The 21577-nt window shown below is 39.9% G+C and overlaps 1 protein-coding gene across 3 annotated transcripts in view; it reads right to left on the minus strand.

Moving 5' to 3' along the window:
* kdm4b (lysine (K)-specific demethylase 4B) overlaps nucleotides 1-21051 on the minus strand; it is a 56898-nt gene extending 35847 nt beyond the window's left edge. The window contains exons 1-6 of one of the 3 annotated variants that reach the window (XM_042416155.1): nucleotides 20918-21049; nucleotides 11144-11586; nucleotides 10383-10558; nucleotides 9391-9505; nucleotides 8664-8857; nucleotides 900-949 (exon numbers count right to left, since the gene is read on the minus strand). In XM_042416155.1, the coding sequence (XP_042272089.1) occupies nucleotides 900-949; nucleotides 8664-8857; nucleotides 9391-9505; nucleotides 10383-10558; nucleotides 11144-11557 (949 nt within the window). In that variant the 5' untranslated portion in view covers nucleotides 11558-11586; nucleotides 20918-21049. Of the gene's footprint in view, nucleotides 1-899; nucleotides 950-6712; nucleotides 6901-8663; nucleotides 8858-9390; nucleotides 9506-10382; nucleotides 10559-11143; nucleotides 11587-20917 lie in introns of those variants that run through there. The other 2 variants (XM_042416157.1, XM_042416156.1) reach the window with 2 other exon arrangements.
* Nucleotides 21052-21577: the final 526 nt, after the last annotated feature.

Here is a 21577-nt window from a genome sequence, read left to right on the forward strand (position 1 = left end):
TCACTTTGAGCGACATGCAATACACAAGGTAATCCTCATTGATCAAAACAGGGATTGGAGAAGGAAGACGACATGAGTGGTGAGGGGGAAAAAAATGGAGAGATGACTAAAGGCAGAATGGCTAAAGTGTAGTCAAGTATATGAGAGGTGTTGTCTGAGCCAGTCTTTAAACTGGTTCCAGTGTGTTTTATTTTGTCAAAATCTGCAATGGTCTTGTGGCATGTGTTAAGAGAACGTATCTACTTAACATTACTGTGATTGGACTCGTTTGTGTGGGCTTTGCACTGTAGGTTTCCTCCAACTCTTTCCGCAGAACAGTTGCTTCTGCTGGCTTCCAGCTTCTCCTACAAATTCAGCATCTACAGCCCTCCTGATCTTTTAAGTGCGAGTGACTGCACACACTAAATGCTTCAAGCTGCTCTTCCTTCTCAAGCTCCATTTAAGCACAGCCAGGTGACAAAGAAATCTATGTTTTCGTACATGGTGTGTAAGTGGGATTTCAAAATTTCTCACCCACCAAATACATGAGAAAGATTTCTCAATGTGTGCCCCACAGCGTGCGCCACATTGTTTACCGTGAGGACCACTGCGTCTGCTATACAAGGTTGTTTACTGTGAGTGGGAAAGGCCTCTTAACAGTGTTGTGCATGCTGTGCTTAAGAGGAATGAGGCTGGGTGTAGCTGAGAGGTGCTACTTTGCTTTCTATTCTCCTGTGCAAAGGAGAGCAGTAACTGTGCTTTGGATATGTGCTAGTCTCTATTCTGTACATGTGAATGATTTTATGGTGTGGGTTGAAGAGTCTGAAGCACTTGCTCCTTCACTTGATCTGCATTACTGACATAAAATAAAATTAACAGAAACAAACGGATGTTACTTGACAGCATCACGAGGGTCTCACCTTGTGCCAGCCTCTCCAGTCTCTTGCCATGCTCAGGTGGGACCGCATACCTGCAGACAAAGGAGAAACATGTGATCAGTTTAGTGATTTAGATTGGTCTGTTCTAAAGACAGTCTGTCTCATTAGCAGGAAGACAAAAGTCATCTGCAGCAACATCAACTACAAGGTATACTGCATCTTATCCTCTAACCTATTCAGTTCAATTTTCTGTATTTCCCACTTGCTCCAATATTTTTGTCTCAAACTCCATTTTTTGGTCTTATTTCTTTAGAACTTCTCACATGTGTATAAAATATTCTCTCAAAATTCTCTCAGATTTTTACATTTCATCTCAGTGTCTTTCATTGGTGATAATCTAGCAGGAATCTGGAGGTTTCATCCAGTCAAATCTACCCTTTTGATCTAATTGATTTCACTAATAGAGTACGTGAAAATGGAGGCTGTAGGCCTATCAGAATGCGGCATGACATGGCTGCCTTCTTGGCATTCAAAATATCATGAAACCAAACCAGTTTTTTTTTTCTAATGCCTCACTAAGAAACACTTCCAATGTTTACTCTGCTCTTCCCATGAAGGTGTGTTCAGAGTGAACTTAAAGCCAATTTCAAATGCAGCACAAATGCATAATTAGTCGATGCAAAGACAAAATTTCCATTTTTCTGACTTAATGGATTTAACTGTTAACTTATTACAAGTTCTTGCAATCCAGAAATCGGTTGATCAATTTCATCAGGAAAAAAAATCATAAATTTCCAAAATATGATTGCGTGTGTAGAATCTAAGACACAGTGAGCTGCATTTAAAGTGATTTCCAGTCAACTGCCCAACAAAGCTGCAACATACAGACCACTGTTCAATGAACAGAAGCCAGGGCGTTCCAGGTGTGAAGTCATTTAACTATATTTTAGCACTAATAGTAGGATTTCAGCATGTTTGGGGTGAATAAACATGGACAACAAAAATTCCTCTAGTGGTCAAATCCATGCAAATTCCAGGAGGTAAAACACTGTTGCATGTTCAGTCTGAACATACCTTAAGAAAACCTTAAACAAGTTGTAATTTGAAGGGCAGAAGAAGGGGAAACAGGGAGCGTGATGGAAATGACCGGTGAAGGGCAGGACCAGCAGAAATGACTGTTCGGGGAGCACTGGGTTATTTTACAGCCCTCAGTGTTCCATGTTTAAGAAATTAAATTACCCATGACATACACCTAACCATCCCTGCCTCCTCTTCTCTCTTACACAGGCACACATGATGCATTCAGATCACTATTCTTGTCAGTGTCTGGTGGATGTAGGCTTCATGTTTGCCATCATGTTGGTCTGTTAGATTGTTTAGATCTAGTTTGTCTTTGTTACTGATTTGTTTTTCTAAAGCTCAGGTATCTCTGCATTGTCTGATCATATTTTATAGTGTTTTTCCTCCTCCCGCTTTGCTTCAATTTTATTGCTGTGTGAATACAGCAGCCCTGTGGCCCTGTGGTTCTGTGTTGCCTTACAGGTGGAGCAAGGTGCAGACATTGCCAAGACGTCACAGTATTTTTGTACTGTTAATACATGAGGCATGCACTGTGAAGTATGTACATTCACACCAAATGTCAGATGCTACATTTAGAAAGCGAGTTTATTTACAAAACAGAGTGGGAGGCAACCAGCAGAGCTCAAATCTGACCCGTTCATTTGTGAAGTTATTACAACCCTCTTTATTACAGCAATTCATTCCTGTGGGTTGCTTAACCCTTCGGAGACTTCAGGCAATGAACTATGGTAGAGGTAAAAAAAACCTACATTTGTTGTTTCTTTCTCAAGCCTAAAACAGCCACATGGATGTTTGGAAGAAGAAAGAATAGCAAGAAAATAAGAAAGAAGTATGGAGAGATGGTGAGAGGCAACAATACTTACAGAGAGACAGAAAATGAATGAGCGAGAACATAATACTGAGAGAGAGAGGGAGAGATAAAAAAAAATAATAAACAAAAAGAAAAGTATAAGACAAAGTCAATTTCAGTCAAGACACGGTGCCACACTGCCACCTGTAGATGGAAGCTTAGAGCTTCAGAGAGGTGCAGCATCTTTCAATGTTCTATTACTCTAGGCAGGATTTACACAACGATCCAACATCAAAGACTCCTGACCAAAGTCCTCAACGCCATTTGAGAGCAAACAAGAGACATTCAATAATGAACTCATGCACTGAAATTCAGGTTATCATCTCAGAGTTATAACTGACTTATTTTAGTGACTAAATATGCCGTTAACTTCCCTCTGTATCTGTGCAGTGGTTTAAGATCCTTTTTTTATAATCATTCCAAACATGTTACCTACAATTTATTTGTATGTTTTGCTCCTTAAGATAAAGAATGACGAGTAACACAATAGTAATGAACCTGGTTATGAGATCAGAGTTATAGACGTTATAAGAAAAACAACAAGGGAGGAAATAACTTCTGACTATTAGTGTTTCAATTATGCATCCAGCATGACATAGCACTCTGGCTTCGCCTCCGTATGCATCACTGTGCCTTATTCGTTTTTTGACACTACCTGTACCTTAGCAACCTATCAAAGACCAGCAACGACACTATGCCAGCTCTCCTGCCTCATTGGTTTTCTGTCAGCTACTATTTAGAAGCTTTCTGCTTCTGCATTGGCTAAAAATATCTCAAAAAAGCTGTTTATTGATTTTATTGAGCTTGTCGAGTTGTAGATAGATCAGTACATCATTGCTCTACTGAACAATTATGTCCTACAAAAGAAAATTAATTAACCAAATTAAACCAAAACCCACAGCCACTATGTGGGTGTTTTATAATGTGTTTTTAAATAGTAACAGTCTCAGCCTTTAGTTATGTTAAACACACCATTAATCTACCTCTTTATTGAATGCACAGAGATTAAATTGTTATTGATCTTTTCCTGTAACTCTCCGTAAGACAGACAAATAAGCACCTTTCCTAAAATGTTGGAGTTTTTTTTTTTTCCTTTGGGGAGCATCACATAGCAGAGTTTTCTGTGTAAATGTACACTTATTTCAGAGAATATCCCTCACATGATCCCTCCATCAAACTAAACAAATCAGCCAATCAGCATGTCCCCTCCCGTTCCCTCCCCTACTAAGGCCGCAGTTGCCATGGCAGCAACACGTCTATCCCTCCAGCAGCAGAGGGAGAGAAACGCACAAATAAAACAACACGTAGCAAATGAAGGCTTGAACTTTTTCACCTCTCTAAAGGAAGAATATTTATCTTTTTATTTACAGCGGGACAGTGTTCTTGGCAGGTGGAATTCAGGTGTTGTGACAGCATGAGAAGAGTTAGTGTGTGTGTGTGTGTGTGTGTGTGTGGTTATTAGTGTGTTTTTCACCTTTACAGACACGTTACGCATATGTGCATTCTTCTGATATTGTGTTCTCTAGTTTAAGGCCACGTCTACTCAGAGAGAGGCTAATTATTGTGACAAAGACAAGTCTCTCCTGTTTACTCTCTTAGGGTGGCTACACCCAAATCAAGGCGGTCACAAGAAATACTTGAAGTGCAATTTGTTGTGAATGTTGTGCAGGTGTACCTACACATTATGAATGTGTATAAATATATATTATACACACACTACTTTTAAATGTATAAGTTATTATCATAAACAACTATGAGACCTGTAAAGGCACTTTCAGTTACTGCAAACACCAAGCTTAAGCTCAGACCACCCCACCCAACATTATAACTGCAGTTACAACCCCACTAACGCAATATGCAGATCTTGAGCTCTCCATTTCTCTTCTCTGGGGGGGAAAAAAAAAACTGTCAAACAAGGATGGTTCAAAACCATTGGACTACAGAGGAAGAGGACTGATGGATTCATAAAAAACTCCTCCCTTCCTGGGAAGTTGCAGCCGGGCTGCACTTCAAAATATCCCTTTCAATTCCCTTTCGTCAGCCCTTCCCTACCTTCCTCTCACAAGCTCCGAGGCTAATCTTTCATCTGACAGCAGATATGCTGGTGTGTGCTGAGGCAGAGGGGTGATTGAGAAGGTTTCAGCAATGAAAATAAAGAGAAAGAGAATGATGGAGTGATAAAGACAGGGAGAAAGTGACAGACTGCTTAAGCTGCGATCCTTTACACATCTGCCAAACGCTGTGTGTATGTGTGTGTGTGTGTGTGTGTTTGTGTGTGTATACCAGGTATTCCTTATGTTGTGGAGACGTAAATCTGCCAACACAGTCATGTTGTGGGACTCGCCTCCTTTACGGGGACAAAAAGCAAGTCCCCTTAACGTAAACCATTAATTTTAGAGTGAAGACTTGGTTTTAAGTTAAGGTAAGTACAGGGTTATGTTGAGGTTAGGGTAAGGATTGGGATAAGTCTCCAGGGGAATGAACGTAAGTCAGTGTGTATGTGTGTGTGCATGTGTGTCAGTAGCGGTGGTCGTAGTGGGGTCCGACTTTGATGGAAGCAGAGTTGCAGGGGGAATCGAGTTAATTTCACAAACGGCTGCACTATGAGAGAAGAAGAAAACGTGTGTGTTTTAACAGCCTGTAATTACCCCATCACACACACAAGTGTAAAAGTTAAAATGATTCAATTTCAATAAAGAGAGAAAGAGAGAGAGTGTGACAGACAGAACAAAAACAAGCGAGACAATGAGGAAAAAAAGTGAGGAAAGGAGAGGAAAAACCACGTATGGAAAAAGGAAGTGAATGGGAGTAAATTAGTCTTATCAAAATGACAGGGATGATGGTGAGGTCAAAACAAGTGGAAGTATAAAAAGGAAGAAAACAAATTGGTACACTTCATATGCAGCATAGGCAGATATCATCTTTAATAAGCCACAGGGGAAGTGTACAGATCTGTACATTTATAACAGAATTAATAACAGAATAAAACTAATATGTACTTCTGAATGTAGAAAAATCAACTGCTGACAGTATTGTTTTCTGTGTACACTCATACAGACGGAGGCGTCTTTTAAAAGCTGCTCATTGTGGACTACCACAGTCATATTTCCTATAAACATGCCTCAAAGCTCAATCATATCAAATTCACATCAAATATCAATAGCATGTCATTTTCCATGTGACAACTGATGCAGATTAATATTAAATTCGCTCTACAGGATGTCCTGCTAAGAAGACAAAAGGTACAATTTCTCACATTTAATTTACTCAGCTCTTTGTCAAGAAACCCCCCACAAAATAAACTGACAAAGAGTGAAGAATCTTGAATCCTTGATTTTTCTTAATTATACTCTCAACGCTTGCTTCCAGCACCTTGCTGTTGCAAAAACTATGTTCTGTCTAAGTGTCCTTGAGCAAAACTGATGTCCAACCTCTATAAAACTGCATCAGTTTAACATTTGCCAGGACTGGGGTCTGATTCAGACTTTGGGCATCCACACTAACAATACTGCAGGCATAAACCTGTACTGTGATTTATAAGCATGGCACCGCAAACACTGGGCTCAGCCCACTGAATGCCAGACTGAAAATCACAGCTTGATGAATGTCATTTTCATCCACACACACACACACACACACACACACACACACACACACACACACACACACACACTGACAGTGAGTTGTAATGATACATACCCGCTCTCAGTGAGAGGTGTGGAAACGAGACAGATAGCTGATTTTAATGAGATCACATCACAGAGAGGGGGGACTGGTAACACACACACACACACACATACACATACACACACAGTACACCACTCCAGGAGGCAGACAGGAGAAGGGGAAAGGTGGAGGGAAAACATACTGTGACAAAAAGAAAAACAGGTGAGAGAGCAAATGGAGAAGAAAAATTTCGACACACACACACACACACACAGGTAATACGGTATTTCTGAGTGCTTCATGGCTGGGTTGGCTCTGCTCACCACCTGCAGTGCCACGGATGGAAAACAACGTGCAAGGGAAAAAGGGAAAACACACACACACACGAACAAGAGAAAATCAAGGGGCAGAAAAGTAAAAGTATTTTTCCCCTCAGGTACCAGGTATCTATAGGGGCGAGAGGCAGAAAGACAGAAGGAAATGTAACAATGATGCACGCTGAACAGAAAGCAAGCAGGCAAAATAACTCAAATCACTATCAATATTTACTGTACATTACACCTGCTACAAATGGTTTCAGCAAACTTTCTGTGTTTTCCACAACACCTGTTAAATTCAGGTCATGATCTACTGTTTTTCTTTTCAACATTCTTCAGAAATATCCTGCAGAAATTGCACGTCTTGGGTTATTTGCAGACAAATTATAGTGATTCGAGAAGAGAACAAAAGAGGAAAACATTTCCAAACAATTCTCAAAAACAAAACAGCAGGAAATGGTTGAAGAAGAGAAGATGACCAAAACTGAATTCTAGCATTATTCATGAAGTGTTAGTCCTAATATCTATAAGGTCAAAACACAACAAGAAGCCCCGGTTTTACGAGCATAACAAGTTGCACTCAAAGTAGCCTTCACAAATAAACAGAGTTACAGTCTACAGGTCAATCAAAAGCAGGCCTAAAAGGGACTGAAGAACCATGAACGATATAGTTGGCATTAGGTTGTGATGGATACCCTCTAGCCCTGGTCTGAAATGAGTACATTGGAGTCCTATACTAGTTCACAGAGACCCCTGATGTATGCTGCAGAGCAGCTGAAACAGCTGGAAAAATGACACAGGAAGAACATTCACTACAGGGACAGAAGTTTCCATTTGGACTAGTGCCGCTGTCCCCCGTGTGCAAGTTTTAGTGAGAGAAACAGCATGTCTGTTTCTTCATACATGTATCTCTACAAAAACATCCAACCAAGGTAGCATTTATGAAGGAAGATCATTTAAAACATGCCCAACACTGTAACAAATGTGCTGGTATTTGTTATAAAATTACCCTGCCTGTGATTCTCTAAATTACATTTTGGTAAAATTTCAAATAAATAACCCTTACTCAAACTGTTTTCTTTGCCCGACTCATCATGGTTGCCCTATCTCCACCATACAGGCAGATTATGTTCCTGTCAAGCTCCATGTGGACTTCAGATGGTGCTGTTAAGCACTGTAGGACTTCAGATGAAATCAGGTGGGCTTGCCACACAGCTCCTGATCCAGTTGTCTGATTGCAAAACTCACAAAACTGGTTGGACTGTCTTTACACACATATGAATTAACATCAAGGGCAACTGCAATCTTGTCTCCTGTTTCTTTCACACGGCTTTGTGATTACTCAAAGAGGCATGCAGTGTAGGATCACCCATCAAAAATGTAGAAAGTAAGAAGTATGCAGCTGCTGATTGTAATGGTACAAGGGGCATGAAGTCACATTTGAAGTGATTAACTAGTAGTATGATGGAATTCATCTTCTTAACTTTATCACTTGGATATAAGGTAAGGGCCTCTTATACAAGGGATTTCTGTCAAAAGGTTTAAAAACAGGAACCACTTGTTAATCATTATTATATCAGTTAATCATAATCAGTAATCCAATCCAATCAGTGATCAGAAACAGTCCTAACAAGCCTGATAAGAGCACATACACAATGCACAGCATAGAAGTGGCTTCGTATATATGAAACTTGTGCAGCATTATCTGAAAGAAGAAGTCTACTGCTGCCACCTATAGCTTCCATCCTTGTTATTTCACTAGGAGCATATACTTAACACACACACACACACATACAACAGCTACGCACTTCAACTGTGCACCAAGCACAAGTTTTAAAACCAATTAAAGGGTTCAAATAAAAAAAAACAAAAAAAAACAAAACTGTGACTGACCAAGATTTGGGCTGTCCAAAGTGCAGGTAGTTGATGCTGTAGAGGTCCATGTCTTCAGTGTGCCAGGCAAATGTGGTCTTCCACATGCCAAAGTACAGGTAGGGAGTGTTGACACCTTCTATGACGATGCCACACTCCTGCTCCACCATATCCAGCAGCGTGTTGAGATGGCCAATGTTCCACTCTTGAATATCCTGATCAGGGATAACATGTAATTTTATGATTATTAAATATAGAAACTGCAGATTTCAAAGTGGTCTTAAAATTCTACACCACCAGATGGTGCTGTAGTCAAAAAGATATATCTGACAGCGCTCTGATAATTTACCCAGTCACCATCATCACTTATTCAATGATCAGGGTATTGATATTACATGTATTGGTGCAGAAACCTATTTTTGATACTAGTATTAAGACAAAAAAAACACAATAAGAATCTTTAAAGTAGCTTTTTTTATAGTAAGAGCACAATCTCCTATTGTAAAATGTTACAATTAACAATTATCCAGCCATGAGTTTAGTGGATGTACATGTCTGTTGTTATTGAAAATGCTGAAATACAATGCCAAAAGTACTGTGCATTTTTCTGTCCAGAAATTACTGAGTAAACATTGTGATTAATAGCCCAGAAAAAAATATCTGACAAAATAAGCAGGACTGGCAATTCAGCTTTAACCACTAAGCTCTAATACACACACTTCTTGGAAATGTACAGTTAACCCCTCACCTCATCATAAATAGATCCACTGACATCAGCACCATAAATGGGTGACACAAATGTCAAGTTCTTCCAGTACTTCCTCTCTAGGTCATCAAAGTCTTTGTGGCGGGGTGTGCAGTACCTAAAAACACAACAGAACCAGTTATATTGTAAGCAGTGAGCAGGGAGACAGCCCTGGAACAAGAAGACTTTATTCAAACCTTTATGTTGGCAAGCATCCAGCTTTATGAGCAGTTCAACTGTATGTCTAGTTTTCAATTAGCATGTAGCTTGATAGCTAGGTGTACAAACAGAAAACAGGACCCATGAGATGTGCATAAGAGATAAATAAATGTTTACAATAGGTGCTCTATGCTGTTGTGTTACAGTACATACCAACATTTTAACACTAAAAGAAATTTTTAATAAGGGAGCAGTTATTTTATTATTGGTAGTATTTTACATACCCATTCCTAAACAAAACCCTGCAAAAATAAATATAGATGGTTTTATCATTGTCCTCATTGAACTTCACTTTTCTAACCACTAGAGAGCAGAAAAGACACAGGGTCCTTACAGAAAGTATTCAGTCCCCCTTTTTCATGTTTCATTGTTTTCTAACTTCAAATCAGTAAATTAAGACTTAACACTGATCAATAAAAAAGAATGAAAATACAAGTTCACATATTGTGATTGTAACTGACATAAATCAGAAGGAATCTCATCATCTTCAAATGAAGAATTATTTATATCAACATAAGTTCCCGTTGTGTAAAATAGGATTTCCAAATGTAGACATAACTCTGTTTCAATTCCTGTTTTGTTCTTGTGGGAGGAGTTTCATGCAAATCATAAACACAAATGAAACTGTTATAGATGTAGGCTTAAACCACTCTCTGAAGTGTGTGGATACGTGATAAAAATGCAAATCACATTTATGCAGGGAAAAAGAGTTATATTATTTTCAATTTCACAATGAGTTAACACATGACTGACAATGTCTGCGAACATAAACTTACTTTTTGCTGTTGGCAAGCTTGCGGTATTCGCTCACAGTCATGGACTTCTTCTGGATGTTGTACTGGGTGAACAGACCCGACTGACCGGTCACCACCTGCATGATGGGCGCTGGAATCACCATGTCCTCAATGGTGTCATAGGACTTACGGGGTTTCCAGCCTTCTGGGGGAATCACCTAGTGAAGAGACAAATTGTTAACATTTACGTCAATTAAGCAGAAATGAGAATTTTACAATAACCTGCAGCCACATGCAACTAAATACTTTACACTCTGCAAGGATATAGTATTAAAAGCTCATACAAGTCCTGTATTTTATTTAGGGCTGATACAACTGGTACAAATCTGGCAGAACATTCAAATTCTATTTAATTCAACTATATGCAGTTTGACACTCAGATAATCAGATACTATTGATTAATCAATCAATTGAAATGTCCGTATTATCTTGATTTTAATTATCATCATTATAAATAGAATACTTATAATATTGTGGGTTTTCTGACTGTTAATGAAATCAAATACGGAATTTTAAGACCCCACTTTGTGCTTTAGAAACTTAGAATGGGCAAATGTCAATATTTGTGATAGTTTTAGACATTAATAATCATTTTAGAGAGGCTTGGCTATGCAAGGTTAGGTAGGAATAGACATAGCTGCTAATGGGAATGAACATGTAACCATGAGACCTTAAATTTACAGAGGTGGAAAGGACTGAACCAAGTAGGTGATAGTGTGTATATATGTATGTGTTGTCCTCACCTTAGCCAGGCCAGCACGGTGAGCTCCTTGACTTTCCATGTAGACAATATATTTGGCAAAGTCTTTGAACTCCTCCATGGTGGGCCGGAAGGTCATTATCTTGCAGCTGGGGTTCTTAGCGCTGGCTGGCGGCAGTGGAGGCAGCAGGGAAGCCGGGGGCAGCTCAGAACCTGGAATAAGGCCTTGTGACACATCTGGGTCTGTAGGCTGAGCCTGGGTGAGATCTGGAACGGCATCCTGCTCCAGGGTCACTGCTGTGTCAGGGGTCTCAGCTATCGCTGGCTCCTGGGTCGGAATCTGGTCTTGGGCTGCACTCGAGCTCAAAACAGGATTCGAGGCTGGGGTGGGGTCTGGAGGTGAGGCTGGGGCAGAGTGAGGAGCCGGCACCGTGTCCATGGGCATGTCGGTAGCCATTGGGGAGTCTTTAAGGTTTGCAGGTAAACCTGGAAGGGAGAACAACAATTTTTTTACCATTTTCTGGGCGGACAACATATGTGCTCAGAAAAGGTGACGCATCTAGAATGTTTTTGAGAGCAGAGAGCTTTATTAAAATGAAATAATCCGACTTTTTTCTAACATGACCACAAAACATAGGTGGCTTTTTAAATGCTGACCAAGCTAACAAGCTTGAATTAACACAGACTAAGTACTGGTACAGAAAAATCATTAGTAGTTGTTAGTGGTGATTCAAACCAAACAGCATTAAAACAACACAGGGAGCTTTGTGGGTGGCAGTGTGTTGCTTCAAGTACCAGCGAGACATGAAATATGTCTTATCAGGTGCCAAAATACTGCCCAACAATTTTTAACACTATGAGTCAGGATTCTCTGTAAAATCATCATAGCAGTAATTATTTTCAACGATCACATCAACACACACCCCCCCCCCCATTCAAAAGAATGGGCAGGCTGTGTTTTTTCACACAACGTTCAAGTCAGTCTGAATGCAGCCTAAGTCACTCCTTTTCCTTTGCTAAATAAAACTTCCCAATAACTCAAGCATATAGCTTAAGTTAATGGTCAAACTTTGTCCAAGTCTATGCTAGGGCTGAACAATTTTGAAATAATATCTAATTGCTATTATTTTGACTGACATTGGAATTGCAATAAGATTTGCAATATTAGAGGGAATGATCATTTTTACATCATTATTCTTAATTTCATTAAAAAAAAAATTAAAATGATTATGGTGTGATTTTTGCAGGGATCTGTATTAGTGGTGTAACGGAACGTAGTTGATCTTTGATCCGTACAGATCGCCACCGTTCAACGTGCATGTGAACCGTGGATTAATTGAAAAATTTAATGTCTCTTTGAAGACAGTAAAAAAACTGCTGTAAGTACAAGTCATGGACAGACAGCATGTCACTAACAGGGATTTTGAAGAGCAATGACCAAACCAGCATCTAACGAGTCCAAAGTGACACATGCAGATGAGCAGCTAATCAGCTATCTAGCTGCTAACTGATGTTAGCGGTGCACTTTTCCCCAGTGAATGTTTGTTTGGTGGCTCGTTCAACAAGCTAAGCTACAGGACAGGACATGTGTTCATGTTTGTAAGTTATCATCAAGTCTTGATGCCCTGGCCTCAGGCTATTTTTTCATTCACTACCATGTTTAAAGGAAGAAGGTGCAGTGTTTCTATTAGAATTTTTTTTCAGGCCCGGTGGTACACACCGAAAAAACTTTTAAGAGACAAGGCGCTCACATCTCATCAAGAGTTTCCCAGACAACGACAGAGGTTGACTCACGTTTCAGAACAGTGCCGCATACAAACGCAAATGATTATTGTTTTCCCAACAAATGAATATTTGGCGTTATTTTTGGCATTAAAGAAAATATTTTTTTGGCCCGGTGGGGCCTCTCGTTGGCCTGGTGGCCCAAAATATTCAGTACTAAATTGTTAAATTAAAGATTTTATTTAAACACTGGACAACCTGGATGTTGTTTTCATTTACGACAATGGGCAAAAGTTCCTTGCCTGAAGTGTTTTACAGAATAAATGGAAAGAAAAGTTATATTTCTCACTGCCCCCCCACCACTTTCTTTGTCAAGCCCCATGCTTATAAGTATATATGTATCTGATTATATTAGTATATTACCTAAAGCATACAATTAGACAATTTCAATATATTACTGTGGTCTTTTTTGTTGTAATCCAAGCCTTAAACACTTAAACATAGCTTGTATGTGGACAAAAGCAATGCATGGATTGCAGTTATATCTGCAGGCACCATGGTTAATCTGCAGATCGGTTGGGTCAGGTAATAAAAAATAACATTCTGATTAATGGCGGATGGGTCGTGGGTGGTGAAATAATACATCATTAATGAGGAAAATATTAATTACATTCTCTAAAATGTGAACATAGTAGCGCAGAGCTGCAGCCCACTGCTGCTCAGCAGCAGACACACTAATAATTATTTTTACAACTATAAAAGAGAGATTGCTGGAGAAATTGGTGCACTCAGCATGCTACAATCTTTCCACACTAAATGGGTTATAAGGGGCAGAAACGGGGCCGCGGCAGGCAGCATAGATAGTACATAAACCTAAAACTATATCGCAAAGGCACAATTCACCATAGAAACATTTACAATTACTGAAAGCAGCATCTCTAATATTTAAAGTAAATTCTTAAAGAAAACACTCATACATCAACAGGCATGGATTTTGTGATTTGGGGGCCTCAGGCAAACTCTGTCTTGCTTTATTTTCACCCTTTCAAACTGGGAATGTTTCAAATCTTCTTTCTTTAGTAAAACTATTAATATCACACAGTAAAAATACTGTGAAAGTCCTGCATTCAAAGTTTTACTAAAAAGTAAAGAGTGAAAGAGAGGTATTATCGGCACAGTGTACACAAATTTACTAATCTTGTGTTCAAGGTGGAGCTTTTAATTCTAACAATTTTATACAGTATGCTATTTACTGAATTTTATTTAACAGCTGTTTCAAATGCATGTTTCGCTGCTGCATCTCGTTGGCTCGTTTTTGGCAGTTTGTCATAAGTTTCAAGGAGGCTACGTTTTTGATTGAGAGAAAATTACTTTTTCCTTTTCTTTTTCCCCATCATGATTTCAACGTGCACACAGCACCAGCCTCAAGTCACCAGCTGGCAGCTGGAGAGAGAAGCAGTGGTGAGCGAGCTAGAAAGTGTAGGAGAGCGAGCAGTGGTAGTGAGAAAGCCAGTGAATGGGAGGAATAAAACGTTATTTTCTGATTGTTTCACAGCAGTTACAAATAAATATGTCCACAACCACACCCCACACCTCTGCACAACCCTGCGGAGGTGCGCTGCAACGCCTGTTCATGGGGCCGCAGCCGCTAAATACACATTATATGTGTATTTCGGGAGTAAGGTAAAAAGAAAACAGAATTACAGTAGTTTAAAATGTTTTTTCCATATGTTTTCATGTATGAAAAGGCCAAAAAATGAACACTGTAAGAGGACTACTCATTCTCACTACTATACATTCTGTCCCAAGCTTTTTGATCCATATAAACAGTTGCTCACTGTATAATGCTGGATAGTTTAATGAACAATAGTGCATCATATTTTATTTGTTATATTTTGTGAGAAAAATCTGAATCTGCAATGTAACCAGTTACTTTTTTCATGTGTTTAATGCTTTTAGTGTGACCTTTTTCTTATAGGATTAGCAATAATAATATGTCATGATTCTTGTAAAATCTTTCCACCTGGGAGCCTTTTGACCAAATCAAATCAATTTACTGTATACTTCTCTACAGAAACAAGGAAGCTCTGGCTATGAAGTAAAGAGCAGAAGAAAATTCCTTCCTGAATGTAAAAAGCACTATTCATTCATTGAATATGATCAAACTGCACAACTAACGTACTGCAAAACATGCAAGAGCTGTCCAGGCCATGGGGAACAGCCTGTTCCACGGGGTAACTGGAGAGAAAGTAAGAGTGAGGAGCATCAAAGAGCATGCAGCCACGACTGCACACAAATTAGCTGAGGATGCCCTACAAGCAGGGGCTCACTCAAAAAGAGGAGCACTAGTGTAAGTGTTTGACAGAATGGATGTGGCAATAAAAGAAAGGATGGTGATGGCTAGCCAACTTCATTGACAAAGACGTGGCCATCTTCACCACGTTCCCCAAGCTGGTGGCTTCCCATCACACAGACAGCCTGGACCTCGGCACAACATATAGCAATGACCAGGCATGTCGCATGTTCAATTCATCACAGCCATTGATTCGTGCCTCACTGAGGACCTTCAGGAAAAGTCGCAATCAGCCAGGTTCTTTCTATTGCGTCTGACTCTTCAGCCAACCGATCAGTGAAGGACTAGGAGCTAATCTACTGTCCCTACCTCCAGCATGGCAAACCAGTGAACCAGCTCACCCAGATTGTTGCCCAAATTGCCAATAGCCAGGGCATTTTGGATGCCATTTTGGCTGAACTGGTGAAGGTTGGGGTGGGAGAGGAGGACCTGAAAAAGCATCTGGTTGGCTCTGGGTGTGATGGCGCTCCCATTATGCTGGGTGTGAACAACGGAGTGACCGCTAGACTCCAGCGTATGTGGAAATCCCACGTCCCAATCTGGTGACTCATCGTCTAGAGCTAGCTTCTCTAGGCTGTGTCAAACAGGTTCCTCAGCTGCAAGACATCAAGCAAACGTTATGTGCCATCCACAAACATTACACCTGTTCTGCAAAGGTCTCATGGGAGCTTCAGGAGATCAGTAAGGCGATGGGGATCTCTTTTGTCTCTATGTGAGGACTTTGAATCCATGGAGACAGCTAGGCAAGAATGGCTTGACCTCAAAATACTTGTTGCCCATCACTACAGGAACTTCAATTCCCAGGTGCTGTGGCAGCAACTGATTCAGGGTGCCACTGAAAGCAACGGCCAGCTCCAGCACATGCAGGTGGTAGCAGAGATCAGCCTCATCCTCCCCATGAGTTCCTCTTGCTGTGAGCGTGACTTCTCCAGCATGAAGAGGATCAGGTCAGACTGGAGGTCTTGCTTGTCCAACGAGATGCTCAACTGCCTCCTGCAAATCTCTGTTCATGGACCTCCTGCACAGGACTATTAGGCCTTGTCCATACACATGTGCTGGCTTGGCTTGACTCGGTTTGACTCGGCATGTTAGCCCAGCACGGCAGAGATTTGCATCTCCATTACAACAGGGCTACCTGCTTGAAGTTGTGTCTTTAACTGATGACATGCTTGTCTTGAGTCGAAAAGCAGCGGGCTGTATACATGACGGCTGTGACTAGCGGTCAAAGTCGTGGCTGTAAAACGGTGGATAACCACATTTCACTTCCTATAAAGTTCTTCACAATAAAAGCCTTCTGTTACGTTGTCAGTGGATAGCTTTTGATATGAAGCAGCAGCATCAGCAGGAAATGTGTTTTCATCAGCAGTAACTTAATGCGACTCAGATGTGGATGAACGCGATCAGGAAACGGTAAAATGATGCAGATATCTAAAAGTACAAACAGAAAAACAGGAGAGAAACTAAACCTCAAACCACAGAGATTCAGTTAGAGGCTACAAAAGTACTGAGAGCTAAACACACAGAGGCTTTTAAAAACATCTTTCTCTTTGGTCCCCAGCACAGACATGAGTTGAGTCTCGCTGTGCAACACACGCTTGTTTGAGGGGGAGAAGCTGGGAGAAGAGGGGTTGTCACACGTTTTCCGTGATCAGTGAGACATCACTGCAACCCATTTGGAAGTGGGTCGGTTTGATTATGGGACAGTTTACATTCATTTCAGGACAAGTCCGGAATGCTGGTCAAAAGAGTCGGTCAGGGGTCCTGCACTAGCCATAAAGTTAGCTCTGCTAGCTTAACCACCAGAAAATAGTGTTCCTCACCTCAGTGACAGTGGTTATCTTCCTGTATAATGTCATGGCATTCGCTACCAGTTTTACACAGTACCTGCCTGTGGACAGTGGTGCTGAAAACAGAGTTTGACATACCACTCAGAATCAGCATAGGCCGCTAGAACAAGGATGGCATATAGTGTTGTAATGGAATGTAGTTGATCTGTGATCTGAACAGATTGCGTCCCAACGGTTCAGCACACATGTGAACCGCGGATTAACTGCAAAATTTAATGTCTATTGGAGACAAAGTAAACAAACTGCTGAAAGTACAAGTCAAGGACAGACAGCATTTCGCTAACAGGGATTTTGAAGAGCAACGTCCAAACCAGCATCTAACGAGTCCTAGGTGACATCTGCAGGTATACACTATTTAATGTGCTGCAGTTGAGCAGCTAATTAGCTACTGCTAACTTACGTTAGCGGTGCACTTTTCCCCTGTGAATGTTTGTTTAGTGGCTTGTTCAAAAAGCTAAGCTACAGGACAAGATGTGTGTTCATGTTTGTAAGTTATCATCAACTTTTGATGATGTAGACATAGGCTGTTGTTTCATTCTCTACCATGTTTAAAGGAAGAAGGTATCATGCCTCATACTGCACTTTAACAACTGAGTAATGAATATTTTATATATTTTAAGATTTTATTTAAACATTGGACACCTTGAATGTTTTCATTTAAGACCATGGGCAAAAGTTCCTTGCTTTAAGTGTGTTACAGAATAAATGGAAAGAAAAGTTTTTAGTTTTTTTTCCCCGTGACTGAAAATCATGATACAATCCAAACCGTGAGTTTTGTGATCCGCTGCATACCATCAGCCACTTTTCTTAAAAAATTACATTGTTTGTGACACAATTTTAACACACAACGCAACAACATGTGTGTATGTAGTGTTGTTTTAATGGATGCTGCAAAGGAGATACCCAGAGGTAGAAAGGGGGACTGAAATGTCTACAAAGTAGCAACAATTTTTCAACTATTTTATGTTATTTATTTTTGCATTAGTACTTTACCGCACTTGAAAAATTAACTACTTTTTGTATCTCTCACTCACCAGAATTGCCACTTTCTCAGTTATTCACCGACTCTTTCTCTTTTATCTCACTCTTTTTAGATTAGTCAGGAATGCTACTTCTTACCTTTGTTTAAGAGACCTTTCCACCCCTAGTCCTAATATTGATACTACTGGCAACCAGTTTTGGCTTACTGCGTGTATGAAATCTGTACACAAGTTGTAGCAGCCCTGGGTGTTTAACCAATACGTGACACTAAGTACAGCATACTCCACTTGATAGTTGCAAGGCAACCAGCAAGTACTACCACAAGAGCACTGACTTTTTGTAGATAAAGAAATATGGAACTGAATTTAGACCAGTGAGAATGCAGGTTAAGTTGAGTAAAGTTCAAATGTTCTTGAAAAAGTAACTATAGATGAAAATGGCAAAGAGTTGTACTTTAAAATACTAAGAAAAAATAAGGGATCTGTCAGAAAAAAACTCAATATTCAACTCAAATATTCTCTCTTTGGCTTCAAAATCAATTCTGGGTGGAAATGTTTGATGTGATTTGAAATGCAGTGCATTAATAGCGTTGCACTCGGCTGTACACATCACATCTTGTATAATTTGTTGTATGCTCTTGTATATTTGAACATCAATTAGATAATGTTATGTGTGCTTTTGCATTAATGTTTCACATTGTAATATAAACCGATGTAAGAAAGTATCCTCATTAATATCTGGTTAATGATTTCAACCACATCACCCGGCTCTACATAAAATAATGCATTATGCCTTAATCTATCCAAACTCCTTATATGATTAGCAGAATCAGAGCATATACTCAGTTTTAACTTTCTTCAAGGTGCAAGGAGCAAAGTTTTTTGTCAGCAGGGAGAATTGACTTGTGTATTTTGGGCAGAGCATGCAGGATTAGTTATTTAAAACCAGGTCACGCTGATTAACGTCATGTTCATCACATTAAGTCAAGCTTTTTACCTCTAGCCTTGCCTCAATCTGCTCCCACAAATTACAACTTCACAACAGTATAAAGCAGCTGGCCAGACAAAGGTGAGTAGTCTGCTGTTTCGCTGCGCAGCAACTGCTTGGGCAGTCTTCTGATTTGGATTGAGTTTTGCATGTTGATTAGAGCCCAACAATATATCGATTGACCGGTATTGGCCTATTCCAGATATATCGATACATATTCGTATTGGTGTACATGTTGTCTGATATGCGCTGATATTTTTAAAGTTATATAGGCAGCATTTTATGTATGTTTGATCCTTTTTCTTAATTTAAGTTTAATTATACACACACTCGTGTATGTGTATATATATATATATATATATATATATATATATATATACACATATACACATACATATACACACACACACACATATATGATTTTTTTTTTTTACTCGATATTATCAGTATCGACCCCAAAAATTCAGTATCAGTAGGGGTCTAGTGTTGATGCTGAATCATTCAAGAGAAAATCATGGTGCATTGAAAACTGAATTACTTTCTCTTTTTTTTCCCATCCTGAAACAAAAAGGTGGCTTGAAGTTATTTAAAATTTGAACTTAGATTATACTGCCACTGTCAAACACCCAAACATAGTCAATCAACATTGTCTCAATGGCAGAGTATGGACATTGTCCCTAACTGCAATAAATAAGCCACTTTTGTTTTATCACACTCCAGTATACAGATGGATATAATAATGAATAGTGATTAAAACAAATATCAACTTTAGGACATGACAGAGAGGATGAAACCATTTTCCATCTGCATTTTCACTGTGACAAATTAAATTCAGTTAAGATTAAAATGAATTAGACATCAAAAAGAAACACATCACCACATCTCAAAATGTCCCTGCATGCAGCTTTCTATGCACAACTTCACACATCTGCAATGCATATCAAAAACAGAACTAGCTGTTGATATTGAGGTTTCTTATTTGCACTCAAGGTTCCTCCTACTTCAAGGCAAAGTAAATGCAGGTACCAATCCAACAAGTTATTTGCATCAAGTGCAAATAACCTGTAGTGCAGGAAACATGCCCTGAGTGTATAATTACATAGCCAGGTTTCATGCATATGAATTTAAACAGAGGAATTAAAGTTTTGATGAATTTAATATACATGCACAACATTCATCTCAAACCCAATGCTGTTTCCTAGTCAGTGAATGAGAACAACTTAAAATTTACTTTCACTTTTTGCAATAGTCACTTTTTTGACAAACGTGGTTCTCATCTTAACATATAACTAATAAGCAGGGACCCTCTCTGTTCGGGGGCTGACCTATCCAGTAGACAGAAGGCCACATGACCCCCAGCTGTCTAACCACAACAAAAAGGGGCCTACACCGACCCTTTAACTCCATCTGGGCCTAGTTTCAATACTGTAGCTAGTGGTAAAGATGCTAAGACTCTTTAACTAACTGCATTTGTCCCTCCTGGTAGTTGATTCATATATCTGGCTTGGTGAGAGTCAAAACAAGGAGCCGTTTCTACAGGCTGCTGTTGCTAAAGGCGACGATGCCTCTGCACAACTAACATGAACTGCTAGCTTTAAATCCAAGATGACAGCGAGCAAGAAGCTGTAGCTGAAGCGCTTCAAAATGATTCAAATGTGGAATTCACGAACACATTCCGTGCAGTCTACATAAGCTGTAACTGTCCACACATGCAAAACCAACTATTCTATTAAAACCGAGCAACACTTCGCCGTGTCCTAGCGTTAATGTATTATGAGCTAATACTGGCTAGCTTCTGGCTAGCTACTTCCATATCTGCATTTAGAAAAAACAAAACACCGCGACGACAGACATCACACATCACGATTAAACGAGAATACGGTCTTTGCAATTGAATAAAAAGAGAATCCCGTTTGGGAAATATTACCTCCTGCAGCAGTTTAATCGTCCTCTCCCTGTTTAAATCAATCGATCTGGTTTCGTTTTGTAAAAATTCCCTGGATCGATTTTCTTCTAGCATTAGCTAGCTGAGGCTATTAAAGGTCCCGCCCACATGTGTAGCTACGCTTAGAGATTGGTTGATGACGTAATTGATAAATTCTCTTGTCACAAAGCCGACGACATCGTTGGTTTAGTAGGTTATTGACAGATAATTCAGCCAATAAAAACAGACGCTCACTACTACAGAGGTCTTTGACACTCCCACTTAAAGATGTGCACGCCACGCACGTAGACATCGCCGGGTTGCCAATATTTTTCCTAGGATGGCGAAGTCATGACCTACTCTGCCTCTGACTGGCTAGTAGTCGTTGCCTTCGTTGGTTGGGTTGGTTAGGTATAGGCATGAGAGGTGAGAGTGGTTAGGGTAAGAATATCAGGGTTGATCAGAGGCAGAGTAGGGCGGTTCATGACTTTGCCATCCTAGGAAAAAAATATCGCCGCTGGGTTTGCTAAAGGCTGTTGCGCTCTGTTGACCGTGAGAAAAATAAACTGCCCTCAGTGCAAATAAACGTATTTTTTCCTGTATCTTCATCGCACGAGTTCAAGAATTTAATCAAAAGCCTGAACATGTTACAGCACTAAAAGT

The sequence above is a fragment of the Thunnus maccoyii genome, chromosome 7, assembly GCF_910596095.1.
Source record: "Thunnus maccoyii chromosome 7, fThuMac1.1, whole genome shotgun sequence".
Classification (NCBI taxonomy): domain Eukaryota; kingdom Metazoa; phylum Chordata; class Actinopteri; order Scombriformes; family Scombridae; genus Thunnus; species Thunnus maccoyii.